This window comes from Oncorhynchus masou, chromosome 27 (genome assembly GCF_036934945.1).
Source record: "Oncorhynchus masou masou isolate Uvic2021 chromosome 27, UVic_Omas_1.1, whole genome shotgun sequence".
NCBI lineage: Eukaryota > Metazoa > Chordata > Actinopteri > Salmoniformes > Salmonidae > Oncorhynchus > Oncorhynchus masou.
In genome coordinates this window covers 32,922,723-32,938,019 of record NC_088238.1, presented here as the reverse complement: position 1 = coordinate 32,938,019, position 15,297 = coordinate 32,922,723, and the positions used below count along the sequence as shown (strand labels likewise).

The following is a 15,297-nucleotide window of genomic DNA, read 5'->3' as shown; positions in this document are numbered from 1 at the left end:
ACGAGTCTTCATTAATTTTTTCCTCTCTCTATCCTTCATTTTGCACCATGTCGCTATCGTTGATTTGTTTCATTGTACAATGCATACCGTGTATAGTATCACCATTGGCACAGAAGTCGTTTATTGAGCTTTTCATTGCACAAGGCATACAGTGTATAGTATCAAAATGTGCTCAGAAGTAGTTTATTGAGAATGTTGAATACAGAGAATCTTCTGTGTTTGACAGATAACGGATTATTTCGCCCTTCGCAAGATGGCCGCTTTTACAGACTGCTTCTGGTACATTCTTGCCTACTGTGAAGAACAGGAAGTAGCTTGGAAAACCATCGTTTCTTGACACGTCGTATTCCGAATGTGAGTTTACTTTAAAGTTATGATATTGCACATTCTGATTCATATTATTGTACATTTGATTATACATCAGTGTATCGAACTGTTTTTTTTTTTGAAAATGGTGTGCTTTCGAATAGAGCGAGGTCTTTCGTGAAGACCATTCCAGATGGTTGTGTAACTTAGCATGATAACTAACTAACAAGCTAGCTAACTGTTAGCTGTCGAATAATACATTATTATTATTTGCAACTAGTCTGCCCATAAGCACGTCTGTCCATGTCGGTTGAAATCTGCGTCGTAAAGTAAACAGACAAGTACTATAGACAGTTAACACAGAACGGTACAGTGCTTCAGAAAGTTTTCATACCCCTTGACTTAATACACATTTTGTTGTTACAGCCGGAATTCAAAATGGACTGAAATATTATCACCCATCTACACACAATACCCCATATTGACAAAGTGAAACATGCTTTTAGTACATTTTTGCACGTTTATTGAAAATGAAATATATAATTTAAAATGTAATTTGTCACATGCACTGAAAACAACAGGTGTAGTAGACCTTACAGTGAAATGCTTACTTACAAGCCCTTAACCAACAATGCAGATGCAACCAACGCACATAGTCTGGGTAGCCATTTGATTAAATGTTCAGGAGTCTTATGGCTTGAGGGTAGAAGCTGTTTAGAAGCTCCTTGTACCGAGACTTGGCGTTCCGGTACCGCTTGCCAAGCGGTAGCTAGGGTGGCTGGAGTCTTTGACCATATTTAGGGCCTTCCTCTGCCACCGCCTGGTATAGAAGTTCTGGATGGCAGGAAGCTTGGCCCCGGTGATGTACTGGGCCGTGCGCACTACCCTCTGTAGTGCCTTGCGGTCGGAGGCCGAGCAGTTGCCATACCAGGTAGTGATGCAACCCGTCAGTATGCTCTCGATGGTGCAGCTGTAAAACCTTTTGAGGATCTGAGGACCCATGCCAAATCTTTTCAGTCTCCAGAGGGGGAATAGGTTTTGTCGTGCCCTCTTCACGACTGTCTTGGTCTGCTTGGACCATGTTAGTTTGTTGGTGATATGGACGCCAAGGACCTGCTCCACTACTACCCCGTCGATGAGAATGAAGGCGTGCTCGGTCCTCCTTTTCCTGTAGTCCACAATAATCTCTTTTGTCTTGATCACGATGAGTGAGAGGTTGTTGTCCTTGCACCACACGGTCAGGTGTCTGACCTCCTCCCTATAGGCTGTCTCATTGTTGTCGGTGATCAGGCCTACCACTGCTGTGTCATCTGCAAACTTAATGATGGTGTTGGAGTCATGCCTGGCCATACAATCACATTTACATAAGTATTCACATCCCTTTGCTATGACACTACAAATTGCATCCAATTTCCTTTGATCATCATTGAGATGTCACTGCAACTTGATTGGCGTCTACCTGTGCCAAATTCATTTGTTTGGATATGATTTAGAAAGAAACAGCTGCCTATATAAGGCCCCACAGTTGACATTGCATGTCAGAGCAGAAACTATACCATGAAGTCCAACGAACTGTCTGTAGATCTGAGATAGAATTGTCATGAAGCATACAGTACAAGTCAAAAGTTTGGACACACCTACTAATTTCAGGGTTTTTCTTTATTTTATTATTTTCTACATTGTAGAATAATCGTGAAGACATCAAAACTATGAATTAACACATATGGTATCATGTAGTAATCAAAGAAGTGTTAAACAAATCAAGATTTATTTTATATTTGAGATTGTTCAAAGTAGCCAACATTTGCCTTGACGACAACTTTGCACACTCTTGGCATTCTCTCAACCAGCTTCATGAGGTAGTAACCTGGAATGCATTTCAATTAACAGGTATACCTTGTTAAAAGTGAATTTATGGAATTTATTTCATCTTTAATGTGTTTGAGCCAATCAGTTGTGTTGTGACAAGGTAGGGTTGGTAATACCCTATTTGGTAAAAGACCAAGTCCATATTATGGCAAGAACAGCTCAAATAAGCAGAGAGAAATCATTCCTTTAAGACATGAAGGTAATTCAATACGGAAAATGTCAAGAACTTTGAACGTTTCTTCAAGTGCAGTCGTAAAAAAAAAAAACATAGGGCGCTATGATGAAACTGTCTCTCATGAGTAGGTGTGTCCAAACCTTTTTGACTGGTACTATCTGGGGAAGGATATTAAACAGTTTCTAGAGTGTTGAACGTTTCCAGGCAAGAAAGAACATGGTCTGGGAGGTGACCAAGAATCCAATGACCACTCTGACAGTACAATGGAGTTCCTTGGCAGAGATGGGAGAACCTGCCAGAAGGACAAGTTTCTACAGCACTTTACCAATTGGGCTTTATTAAAGAGTGACAAGATGGAAGCCACTCCTGAGAAAAAGGCACATGACAGAATGCATGTAGTTTGCAAAAAGCTACGTGAAAGACTCTGAGATCATAAGGCAAAAGATTCTCTGGTCTGATGAGAGACAAAGTGAACTCTTTGGCCTGAATGCAAAGCGCTATGTCTGGAGAAAACCAGTCACAGCTCATCACCCATCTAACACTATCCCTACCGTAAAGCATGGTGGTGGCAGCATCATGCTTTGGGGATGCTTTTCAGCAGCAGGGACTGGGAGATTTATAAAGATAGAGGGAACAATGAATGGAGCCAAATACAGACAAATCCTTGAAGAGATGAAAATAAAAGAGAGCCGCACACTCTAGGAGCTCAGATGCAAAAATGTAATTACCAACGTTTCGACAGCCAAGCTGTCTTCATCAGGATATCATCACAATCACTGCGTGATGACTTGTTTATATAGTGTCAAAAGACACAGGTGTCTGTAATCATGGCCAAGAGTGGCCTAATATCATTGGTTAATTATCAAATATTAAAATGGAATAAAAGAACAGCATACAAACAACAAATGTATAGCATATGATCATAAATTCTGGTCAGATAACCAAAAGAGAACATGACTTTTTGGCTACCCTATAATTGCCACTTTCTATACTTTGCCGAAATTACACACGAATGTTACAAAACCTCCAGGGTGCTATTGTAGTGGGCATTGATGCAGTAACGGCCCCTCTATCTACTTTTGTTGACTTTTTTATTAGACCACTTGCAGAACAGCTCCCCTCCTTTGTAAAGGACACCAGCAGTATGATCTCTATCATTGAATCTTTTGATCCTCTCCCTGAAAATACCTTGCAAGTTACTTTTGATGTTGAGTCGTTATACACAAATATTCCACAAGAGGGAGCTATGGGGAAGCTATGGAACATTTTCTTCTGCAACGTGACCCTAATGAACTACCTTCCAGTGCATGCATTATAACATTGGCTGAAATAGTACTCACACACAACTATTTCATGTTTCTAAATGATTTCTTTATTCAGACAAAGGGTACTGCTATGGGATCCCCCATGGCTCCAAACTATGCTAATTTGTATGTGGGTTACATGGAGAAACGGTCTATTTTCAATCCTCTCAAAAATGTTTTCTTGCCTAACATCATTATTTGGAAACGGTATATTGATGATATTTTTGTTCTATGGAGGGGTGATGCAAAACAGCTCCAGGCGTTCCATGCTTTTCTTAACTCCTGTTCTGATCATTTGAGATCTACTATGCAATCTGATACACGTCAAATCAGTTTTCTTGATCTTCTGACCTTGTGTGAAGATAATGTTCTATACACTGATCTTTACAGGAAGCCTACTGATCGTAACAGTTTGTTGAGGGCTGATAGTTGTCACCCACTTCCCTTGAAAAATAGTTTGCCCTACAGCCAATTCTGTCGAATCAAAAGAATTTGCAAAAAACAATCCGATTTTGACAGAAATATGGCTGAGACGCAAAGAAAGTTCAAGGAGAGGGGCTACAAAAATGATCAGATTAATATTGCCATTGAGAAAATTCAAAACAAAACAAGACATGACCTTTTTCAAGGTCAGTCTTGCAAAAAGACGCATTCTTGTGTTCTAACTACCCGCTATTCAAAGCATTCTGAATAAATTAAGGAAATTGTTCACAAACATTGGCACATTCTAAAATCCGATGATAGTCTCGGTAATGTGTTTTCGGACCTTCCCTTGGTCGTATTCTCGCGGGGCAGAAATCTCACAGACCAATTGGTACACTCTGATTTACCACCACAAGATATTCCTGAACAACGTCTATTTGCGCCCCTACTGGATGGAAACTACAAATGTAATGGCTGTACTTAATGCAATGGCACTTAAAAATGTAGATCCTTCAAACACCCACAAACAGGGAAATTGATTCCAATCAAAGGTGTTATTACGTGCTCCACTAAGGCAGTTATTTATCTTTTAACTTGTCCTTGTGGTAAAAATTATGTGTGTAAAACAAAGCGCGAATTAAAAGTACGTATCTCAGAGCATCGTAGCACCATTAGGTGTAAAAACTTTACTTACCCAGTTGCGGCCCACTTCTTGGAGGCAGGCCACTCGATTTCGTCTCTGCGTTATATTGGCATCGAACATGTCACCCTCCCTAGGAGATGGGGTGACCTTGATAATTTATTGTTAAAACTAGAGGCTGCCTGGATCTTTAACTTAAAGACCCTTGCTCCCTTCGGTCTCAACGCAGACTTTGATCTGAAGCCATTCTTGTGATTATTGTGACTTTGCCATTGTAATTGTTTGTAAGCTTGTGTAGTATAAAATGAATTTATGATCGTATGCTATCCATTTGTTGTTTGTATGCTGTTCTCTGTATGCCATTTTAATATTTGATAATTAACCAATGATATTAGGCCACTCTTGGCCATGATTACAGACACCTGTGTCTTTTGACACTATATAAACGAGTCATCCCGCAGTGTTTGTGATTATACCCTAATGAAGACAGCTTGGCTGTCAACGTTGGTAATTACATTTTTGCATCTGAACTCCTAGAGTGTGCGGCTCTTTTTTATTTTCAAGTTTTCTACTCCGCTAGCCAGCACCTTGCCTAAATAGGTGTGCGTTTCTTTTTCTTCTAGAAAATCCTTGAAGAGAACCTGCTTCAAGAGTGCAAATAATATTAGACTAGGGGGAGAAGATTTATGTACCAACAGGACAATGACCCCAAGTAGACACATCTCAACAACAAACTGTTCAGTAGAGACTATATGAATCAGGCCTTCATGGTTGAATTGCTGCAAAGAAACCATTACTAAAGGACATCAATAACAAGAAGAGACTTGCTTGGGCCAAGAAACACGAGAAATGGACATTAGACCGGTGGATATCTGTCCTTTGGTCTGATGAGTCCAAATGTGAGATTTTTGGTTCCAATCGCTGTGTCTTTATGTGACGCAGAGAAGGTGAACGGATAATCTCTGCATGTGCGGTTCCCACCATGAAGCATGGAGGAGGTGTGAGGGTGCTTTGCTGGTGACACTGTCAGTGATTTATTTAGAATTCAAGGCACACTTAACCAGCATGGCTACCACAGCATTCTGCAGCGATAAGCCATCCCATCTGGTTTGCGCTTAGTGGTACTATCATTTTGTTTTTCAACAGGACAATGACCCAACACACCTCCAGGCTGTGTAAGGGCTATTTGACCTAGAAGAAGAGTGATGGAGTACTGCATCAGATGACCTGGCCTCCACAACCCCCCGACCTCAACCAAATTGAGATGGTTTGGGATGAGTCGGATCACAGAGTGAAGGAAAATGAGCCAACAAGTGCTCAGCATATGTGGGAACTCCTTCAAGACAGTTTGAAAAGCATTTCAGGTGAAGCTGTTTGAGAGATTGCCAAGAGTGTGCAAGGCTGTAATCAAGGCCAAGGCTGGCTATTTGAAGAATCTCAAATGTAAAATATATTTGGATTTAACACTTTTTTGGTTACTACATGATTCCATATGTGTTATTTCATAGTTTGACGTCTCCACTATTATTCTACAATGTAGAAAATAGTCAAAGAAAAACCCTTTAATGAATAGGTGTTCAAAATCTTTTGACCGGTAGTGTACAGCCAAAGCAATGCTGGAATGGCTTCAGAACAATAATGTGAAAGTTCTTGAGTGGCCCAGACTTGAATCTCATTGAAAATATGTGGAAAAACTTGAAGATTGCTGTTCACCACTGCTCCAAATCGAACTTAACAGAGCTTGAGAAAATCTGCAAGGAAGAATGGGAGAAAATCTCCCAAATCCAGATGTGCAAAGGTGATAGACATACCCAAGACATCTTAAAGATGTAATCGCCACCAAAGGCATTTCTCCTAAGTATTGATTCAGCGGTGTGAATACTTTTATTTTCAATAGATTTGCAAACATTTCTAAAAACGTTTTCACTTTGTCATTATGGGGTATTGCGTGTGTAGAGGGTGAGATTTAAAAAAAAAAAAAAAAAAAACATTTTTTACATTCGGGCTGTAACACGACAAAATGTGGAATAAGTCTATGTATTGAAAGCAATGTATTGTTAGGTTCTTATTTTTCAGAGTAAATAACCCACAGATACCAGATAAGCTTTAACCAAGTTTAATTCTTCCCAAAGGTTCTGTACAGCTGTAATCAGACGGCAAAACATTTCTCACATCACAGTTATATACCTCCTACTTAAGACACTCCCTCTGTTCAATCCTTAGTTTATGGTTTAACAGGAATAGAGTAACAAGATCCCAAACCCTTATTACTCCCTTCAGGTGACCTGTTCTCACCTCCTGACCTCAACCCCTCCTTCACCTAATCCACAGATGTCCACCTGTCTCCCCTGTATCAACACGGTGCTCTGCTCCCATCCACCCAGCACATTCCACAGCTATCTGTCCTTCTACAGAGAACACCTAACTGTCTCCTTTGATTCTATCTATCATTTATTTAATATCTCAATGTTCAAAATGTCGAACCCAACAGTATCTTTGGCACTAACGTTAGCTTGCTACTATTTTATCTTTTATCATGCTGTCTAACAATGGTTCCTCTTACTATATCCCATGCAGGTTTTTGAGCCAGCAATCATGGATCTCAGCTGAAAGTCAAGCAACTGAAAATAAAACCAAAAACCCACTGAGCCATGGAGAAGTTTGGGATGAGCTTTGGGGGTGGCCCCAGCAAGAAGGAGCTTGTGGACGCCATAGAGACTCAGAGAAAGCAGTTGGTCCAGTATCAAACACGTTTCAAGGATGTTGTCAGGGCCTACAAGAGCCTGCTGAAGGAGAAGGAGGCTCTGGAGGCTAGTCTCAAGGTACTGACCGTCTCCCAGGAGGTCGACCTCAGCCAGCGTGGAGATGACGACTCTGCCAGTGGCAGCCATATGACCTATGACTTCCCAGATGATCACTGCTCCATGCACAGCGAGGACAGTCTGGACACAGCAGCCTCTGCCGACACTGCTACCAGCATTACCAGTGGGAGCACCAAGGGCGAGCAGGCTGAAGAGGACCAGGGTAGTAGCCCAGGAGAGATGGGGGCGACCGGGCCTGGAGGCCCCTCAGTGTCCCAGAGGTCTGAGGAGGCTAGTGGGTCAGAGAGTGGTATCAGCTCCAGCAGTAGTGGAGGGTCTGAGGTTCAGCAGCACCTAACACCCCCACCCACCTCTTCTATGGAGGCTGACCGGAGGGTCCTCCAGCTGAAGACCCAACTGACCACCCTGACCAGCTCCCTGGCCACGGTCACGCAGGAAAAGTCCAGGATGGAGGCCAACTTCCAGGCCGACAAGCGGAAGATCAAGCAGGACATGGAGGTGCTCCAGGGGAGGCTGGAGGAGTCCGGGAGGCAGCATGAAGCAGAGATCCATGCCCTGCATGAGCAGCTGGCGGAGAGCAAGGCTCGGGTTATAACCCAGCAACATGAGAGAGAGCAGGAGCAGGGTGACCACGCCCTCATGCTCAGAGAGCTCCAAAAATTGCTGCAGGAGGAGAGAAGCCAGAGGCAGGATGCTGAGCTTCGGCTGGAGGACACTAGGGAGGTCCTGCTGGAGGTCACACAGGCCGCAGATCGAGTGCACGATTATGAGGCCCGGCTAAAGGAGGTGACCCAGCAGAGGGAGGAGATGAGGAGGAGCCTTCAGACTGCGGAGGCAGAGAGGAACAAGCCAGACCCACAGGTGGAGGAGCTTCAGCGGGAGCTGGCGACACTCAAGAACCACTTTCAGCAGCAGATGCAGCATGAGATCAGAAAGGTATGGTAATGCTTAGGAAGGACTGCAGGGTAAATCCATTTGAATTCAATCACATTTTAACAGCATTTAAAGAACACTTTTCAAGCATGTTTCCTCATGGAGAATTGGTCAGAAAGGGACTTTTTGGAACTGAATGCCAAAACATTCCGGAGATAAAGGTACTCAGTTGACCCATTTTTCTTACAAGCAATTCCATGGTAATGGAGTTACACGTTGACTCTGATTTTTCACTTCAAAACGTATGCCAAACAAAACCATTGATTTCAAAGTTCAACATACCATACTCTATCTACAAGGACTAATTTGAACAATTGACACAGAATTTCACAAAAACACATTTACTGGAAGAACTGTGCAGATGCAAAGTTTGGTAACATAATTACAGTAAAATCTCCCTCAGTTTTTATCCGACCACGTTTTCCAAACATTCTGTTAAATATCTGCTCTGAATTAAGATTCAAAGATGTCTGCAGAAACAACTGGTGGTCAGCTATGACATGACGCCTTGAGTTAAAAAAAATCTATTTAAAAAATGTTGGTTACTGAACTACAGTAGGTGAAGTGGATTTACATCCGGTAACGGAATTACATCATAGGTCCCTGATCTGTACTATCCATAAATGCATAATTATGGAAATTAATATCATTCTCTTCATGGTGATATATCCTGAATAGGTATGCAAAGGTAGACATATGCAATATCTTCCTTTTGCACATTCGGGTATTATTCTACACACTGGCTATTATATTATAATGAACTCTGCCACCAAACAAGACCACATTTGGTTGGTCTTTACCAGGCCAAATCTGAACCAATCATAGAAGTCTTATGTTTCACAAGTTTGGTCATCACAGTAGAGTTCAGTACAGTAAAGTAGATCTGTACAGTACATTGTACTGTACATTGCTCTACTGTACTGTCCAAACTTGTGAAACATTGAAGTCTGTGATTGGTTCAGATTTGGTCCGGCCAGGGCGGACTGACTAAATTTCAAGAACTTTGCAACGTCCGTGGACATCTGGTGTCTGTCGGTGCTCAGCGGAAGAGGGTGCTTTTTACAATAAATGGAAAGGGGGTAGGTGTCACTAAGAGCCGGGAGATTGTAGCCAATTCAATTGCGTTAATTCCGTTACAGATTTTATAAAAGATTTACAAGTTTGAATCCCTTATTCATTCATAAACAAACTTGATATCAGTAAACACACTAGGTAATTGGTAGGTCTACCTTCTTACTTCTGTGAACGTTTATTATCCTCCCTCATGAGGGAGAGAAATTAGAAAATATCTTAAAATGTGGGTTTTTAGTGACAGAATTACAAGGCCATTTTTATTAAACTTACAAAAGGCAAATTTATCCAAAACTAAATGTGTTGACAATTAGTTGGCAGGGGTCTTTACTTCATTATTGTGTGTTGATGTATTTGTAATACTGGTAGATGTTAGATCTGGTAGATGTTGTTTAAGACCTCTTTTCCATGTGTTTGACCAGAAATCAAAGCCTCTGCTTATTCCAAATTTCTAGGTTGAACATTTTTATTTCACAAAAATATACTATTTTTACACTCAATTTGATATGCTCCTGTTTATTTTATTTACACTTATTTTACTAGGGAAGTTGACTGAGAACATATTCTCTTTTACAGCTTACGACCTGGGGAGGAGAGGGGAGGAATGAGCCAATTGGAAACTGAGGATGGTTAGGTGGCCATGATGGTATTAGGGTCAGATTGGGAATTTAGCCAGGACACCGGGGTTAACACCCCTACTGTTACGATAGGGGCCATGGGATAGAGAGTCAGACCATAGAGAGTCAGGATACCCGTTAACGTCCCATCCAAAAGACGGTACTTCCCATGTTGGCGCTCTTGTTCATTTAAAAATGGAAATACCCATACCCTACCATACCATTAGACATCCATGTCTTCATCACTGTAACATTTTCAGTTTGATATATAATTTAAAAGCTTCCAAACAGGGTTGTCAAACTTTGATAATTTCTTTAAAAAAAATGTTTTATAAAAAAAAAAAAAAATGGACTTTTAACCTTCAACGTCAATTATCTAAAAACGTGAACTCTGATTTTTTTTGATTTTTTTTTGCAAATGTTGAAGCTTAGACCCTACTTTACATCAGCTGAGGTGTTTTTGTTGTGCCTGCCATCGGTTGAGACACAACATGCTCTTGAATACAGGTTGGGTGTCATTTCAATCATAGAAATGTCATTCATAGAATGGACCTATCCCTTCAGACCACTGCAATTTAACTGGTACACCATTTAAATTAAACTTCTAATTACTACCACAAAGACCTGTCCACCTACTGTTGAATGTCAATTTAAATGGTCATGTCTATTCTGTTATCTATATTTATATGATTTCAATAGGTTTCCTATTGAGGATTGAAAGTATAATTGAAAACCAATATTCCCATTCAAGTCAACATTCTCTGATGTGTGGACCTCCAACCATCTTTGGGGTACCATTTGAAAGTTGACGTTTCAATTTTATTCCCATTTTAATACATTTATCAGCCAAAACATGACACCCACCCTGTATTAAAGAGCATGTTGTCTCAACCGATGGCTGTAACAACACAAAAACCTTAGATTATATAAAATAGGGTCTAAGATACAGGGTATGCAAATAATCTGAGTTTACACGTATTTATATAATTTCTTTCAAGTAAAAAAAAATACATTTTAAGGAAAAAAATGTTTTTCAAGCTTTTTTAAGCTTTTAAATGATATCAATCTCCACAGTTGATCTTTTCCAGTGATGAAAACATGGATGTCTCATGGTATGGTGCGGTATGCAAAAATAGGTCAATTTGAGCACCTACATCTCTTGAATGTTTTGGCATCGTTTCAAAACGTCACTTTCTGGGCGCTTCTATAATGGGTAAATATGTATGGAGGGTTTCGTTCAAATCAAAAGGGGTGCTGTCAGAAAGTGATTGAGTTCAAATGGATTTACCCTGCACTAATTTCACAAATGTATCCTGTATTATGGTGAATGACTTAAACATATATAAAATATTTGATGACCTGAATTCTAACACTATATTCAACAACCCTTGACCTCTTGTATTAGAAACGGCTTGATAAAACATAAATGCCATGGCAGAGAATAACATCGCATTATATGTACTGTTGTCTTCCATTGTCTATTTGTGTCTCATGGCTGTCATTTCCCTGTCCCCTCTCTATCTGCAGGTGTCGCAGGCAGAGGAGCGTCTGCAGGGGCAATCCCAGCTGGAGGAGGGCCGTGTGGCCAGCCTGGAGTTGCGAGTGTCTGAGCTGTCTGAGCTGCTTGGGGCCTGCGAGAAGGCCCGGCAGAGGGACCAGCAGAACGCCCACTGGCTGAGAGAGCGCATCCTGCAGCTGGACACGGAGAACAAGACCCTGGCCATCGCCGCTTCCACCCGCGGTTCCCCCCTGGACCTCAGCATGGACGAGGCCAACCTGGACGTGAACGTGCTGAAGGAGCGCCTGGAGAAGGTGAAGAGACTTCTTCTGCTAGCCACACAGAGGAACCACCCAGAGCAGACCATGGAGATAGAGAAGATGGCTGAGATGGAGGGGCGGCTGGGTCAGGGGACGGGCAGTTGGGGGGAGTCGTCAGACGGGGAGAAGGCCTCTGCGCTGTACTACCAGCAGGAACTGCGGCAGCTGAAGGAGGAGTTTGAGCGCTACAAGGTGCGGGCGCAGGTGGTGCTGAAGAACAAGAACGCTAAAGACTGTAGCCTCGCCAAAGAGCTGGAGGAGGCCCGTGACCAGCTGGCTGAGCTCAAGGAGAAGTACATCAACCTGCGTATCCATGGCGACGAGGGGGAGGCCAAGCACCGCCGGGAGCTGGAGGAGTGTCAGCAGGGGAAAGGGATGCTGCAGCAGGGTCATAAACAGGAGCTTGACCGGGCTGAGGCCCAATACAGAGAGAGCCTCCTCAGGCTGGAGGGGGAACTGCACCGGCAGAGGGACCGCACCATGGCCCTACTGCAAGAGAAGGACCAGGAGTTGGAAAAGCTGAAGTCTATCGGCTACAGTCTCGCTGGTTACAGAAGCCACCACAGCGACGAAGGAGAAACGGGAGCAGACTTCAGAGCGACCGCGGACGGCGGCAGCAACAACGCCAACAACATGGATGAATTGGCGCAGGAGGAGAGTGACATCATCACCCATGCATTGCGGCTGGCAGGGCCCAACGAGCCCACGCTCCTCCTGTACGTCGAGCAGCTGGCAAGAAAGGAGGTGGAGATCGGCTCGCTGCGGCGGCAGAAGCACCGGCTCGAGGAGGACGTGCACCAGCTGCAGGGGAGGCTGATCGCAAACGGGGAGCGCTACGACGAGGAGGTGGCTGAGCTCCGCGGCAGGCTGGACAAACGGCACAGGGACCAGGGCAGGGAGGGGGCCAACTTGGAGTACCTCAAGAACGTAATCTACAAGTTCCTCACCCTTCAGGACACCAGGGGGCGTCAGCAGACCCTCACAGCCATACTGACCATCCTGCACTTCAGCCCTCAGGAGAAGCAGGCGGTGGTCAAACAGCACCAGAACCAGGCGTGGTGGACGGCAGGGATGAGGTAAAGATGATGGGAGGAGAAGAGTTCAGCTCCTCACTCTGCAAATAATGAGAACTCATTTGAATTAATCCCCCGACAGTCAACAAGTGTGTGTTTTAGTTTTCCTGAATAAAGGCTATTTATTTTGGAGTGTTGTTTTCCCAGGATTCCGGTGTGGTGTCACACACAACGTAGTCATTTTGAATAAAGTCTTGAGGAAAATAAAATGTAATCAAGTGTCAAAGCGCAAATGTTGATCGCCATTTCATTTTCCTCAAGACTTTATTCAAAATGATTGCTTTATGTTACATTTACATTTAAGTCATTTGGCAGACGCTCTTATCCAGAGCGACTTACAAATTGGTGAATTCACCTTATGACATCATGTGTGAAAGAAGCACACAAAACATTGGGATTTTGCAATATAATCAGTGGATATTGAAGTGTGGGTTTGTATTTGCCACTATGTGAAGCTGCATGTTTGGTTGTTTTGATTCTTTGATAAGATAGAATCATAGCATGAGGCTCACATCTGTGTTTCTGTCAAAGGAAGGTAACCAAATATTGACCGTTCTTACACAGGGACAAGGACAGAATCTGTTAACTTTTAGATAACAAACCTCAGTCTAATAATTGGCCTGTCTGTGTAAACATAGCCATAATTATGTTTAAAGGAAAGATTCCCTGTTCAAGCAGGCAGAAATATATGGTGAATTTTGCGTCATTTTGAAATAAAGCCAATTAGTGGAAAAAAATATGCAAAACTCTTCATACCGACTGTATTTCTGTCTGCTTGAAGGGCGAATCACTCCGCTACACATGAAAACATGAAATGACCCTGGGAATTGATAGAACATTGCTCAGAGATGCACAAATACGATAGAAGATTCTAAATGGGTAAATCTTCCCTTTTAATACTGAGTGCATCAGTAGCTTTAAATGGATTCTTCAGGATTTTGGCAATGCCTTTATCTACTTCCCAGAACTCAAGGAATCCATTTGTATGTCTCTGTCTGCAGAAGGAAGTTGCTAACTAACGTTGGCGCAATTGCTAACAAGCGTTCACACAATGACTGGAAGTCTATGGTAACTGCTATTATGTTAGTAGATACCTTAGACTTCCAGTCATTGTGCTAACACTAGTTAGCATTGGCTCATTAAACTAACTTCATAAAGTCATAAAAATGGTATCCATGAGTTCATCTGACTCTGGGGAAGTAGATAAAGGGCTTCATTGCCAAAATCTCAGTGTCCCTTTAATGCTAGATCTCCTGTATGTGTACATAATTGTATGATAATCTGAGGGCTAAAAAGCTGAATACTTTGGTTGGTAATTACAGTATTTTCTAGTATACCGTTTTGTGTGGATAATACAATGCATATTTTTGATTCCCTCAACATGAAAATTAAACAATTTTTCTCAGCGATTCTGTAAACGTGTGGGTGCATGGATATATCGCAGTCTTTGAGTTGTCATTCAGCACTGTTGTTTCCAAATTTTATTAGTAACGCTAGCGGTATATTTGCATCAAACCATTTTTTATATAAAAAATAACTATAGGTTATTATAAATAAGTAAACACCAGGATCCAAATAGTATATCAGTATTATCAATACTCATTTGAAAACTGCAGTTTACTGCTTCCCTAGTGACCAAATGCCATTACAGTACTTCACAAAACAAAACTGAAGAAAAAGTATTTAAGTACCACATACACTGTACCTATTTGAGAAACAATAGGGCTGTGTTTACGCAGGCAGCCCAATTCTGATATTTTTTTCCACTAATTAGTCTTTTGACCAATCACAGATCTTTTCACATCTGAGCTGATTGGTCAAAAGACAAATTAGGAGGGGGGGGGGGGGAATCACAATTGGACTGCCTATGTAAACACAGGCCTAGTAGACAAGACAAAAGGGAGTGCAGTGAATGAGGTAGAAGCCCTGATCAGCTGCATTCGTTTTACATTCACTGGTAACCGGCAACGTAATGAGTGGTTGGAGAAAGATGTTAGCTGATGGATGAATATCTTGGCAGAATTAGCTTGGAGCTGGTGTGGCTTTGGCTAGGATTGGCACTGTCAACTTTAAACAAGAAAAACTGCCTATACCCACAAGAGATGATGCATGTATTACGTGTGTTCTATGCACTCATTGACCACTATAACATTAAAGAAATAAGCGCAGTTTCAGCCATGTCTACTGTTCACTAAGTACACTACATGGCCAAAAGTATGTGGACACCTGCTCGTCGAACATCTCAT

General features: G+C 42.2%; 1 protein-coding gene across 4 annotated transcripts; it reads left to right on the top strand.

Annotated features, from left to right (window-relative positions):
• Positions 1-27: 27 nt before the first annotated feature.
• Positions 28-14,460, top strand: LOC135516031 (GRIP and coiled-coil domain-containing protein 1-like). 4 transcript variants are annotated; one of them, XM_064940000.1, is made up of 4 exons: positions 28-354; positions 6,998-7,078; positions 7,295-8,475; positions 11,688-14,460. In XM_064940000.1, exons 3-4 carry the CDS (start codon positions 7,369-7,371, stop codon positions 13,056-13,058), a joined length of 2,478 nt encoding a protein of 825 aa, XP_064796072.1. In that variant the 5' UTR covers positions 28-354; positions 6,998-7,078; positions 7,295-7,368; the 3' UTR covers positions 13,059-14,460. The 4 variants fall into 4 exon arrangements, with proteins under 4 accessions (XP_064796072.1, XP_064796070.1, XP_064796071.1 ...); XM_064939998.1 differs by lacking the exon at positions 6,998-7,078; XM_064939999.1 differs by having other exon boundaries at positions 6,998-8,475.
• The last annotated feature ends 837 nt before the right edge of the window (positions 14,461-15,297 follow it).

Excerpts from the sequence above, each read along its gene's own strand:
- LOC135516031 (XM_064939998.1), top strand. The coding sequence starts at position 7,369 with ATGGAGAAGTTTGGGATGAGCTTTGGGGGTGGCCCCAGCAAGAAGGAG. Across the intron at positions 8,476-11,687 it reads TGCAGCATGAGATCAGAAAG|GTGTCGCAGGCAGAGGAGCG; the intron begins GTATGGTAATGC and ends CTCTATCTGCAG.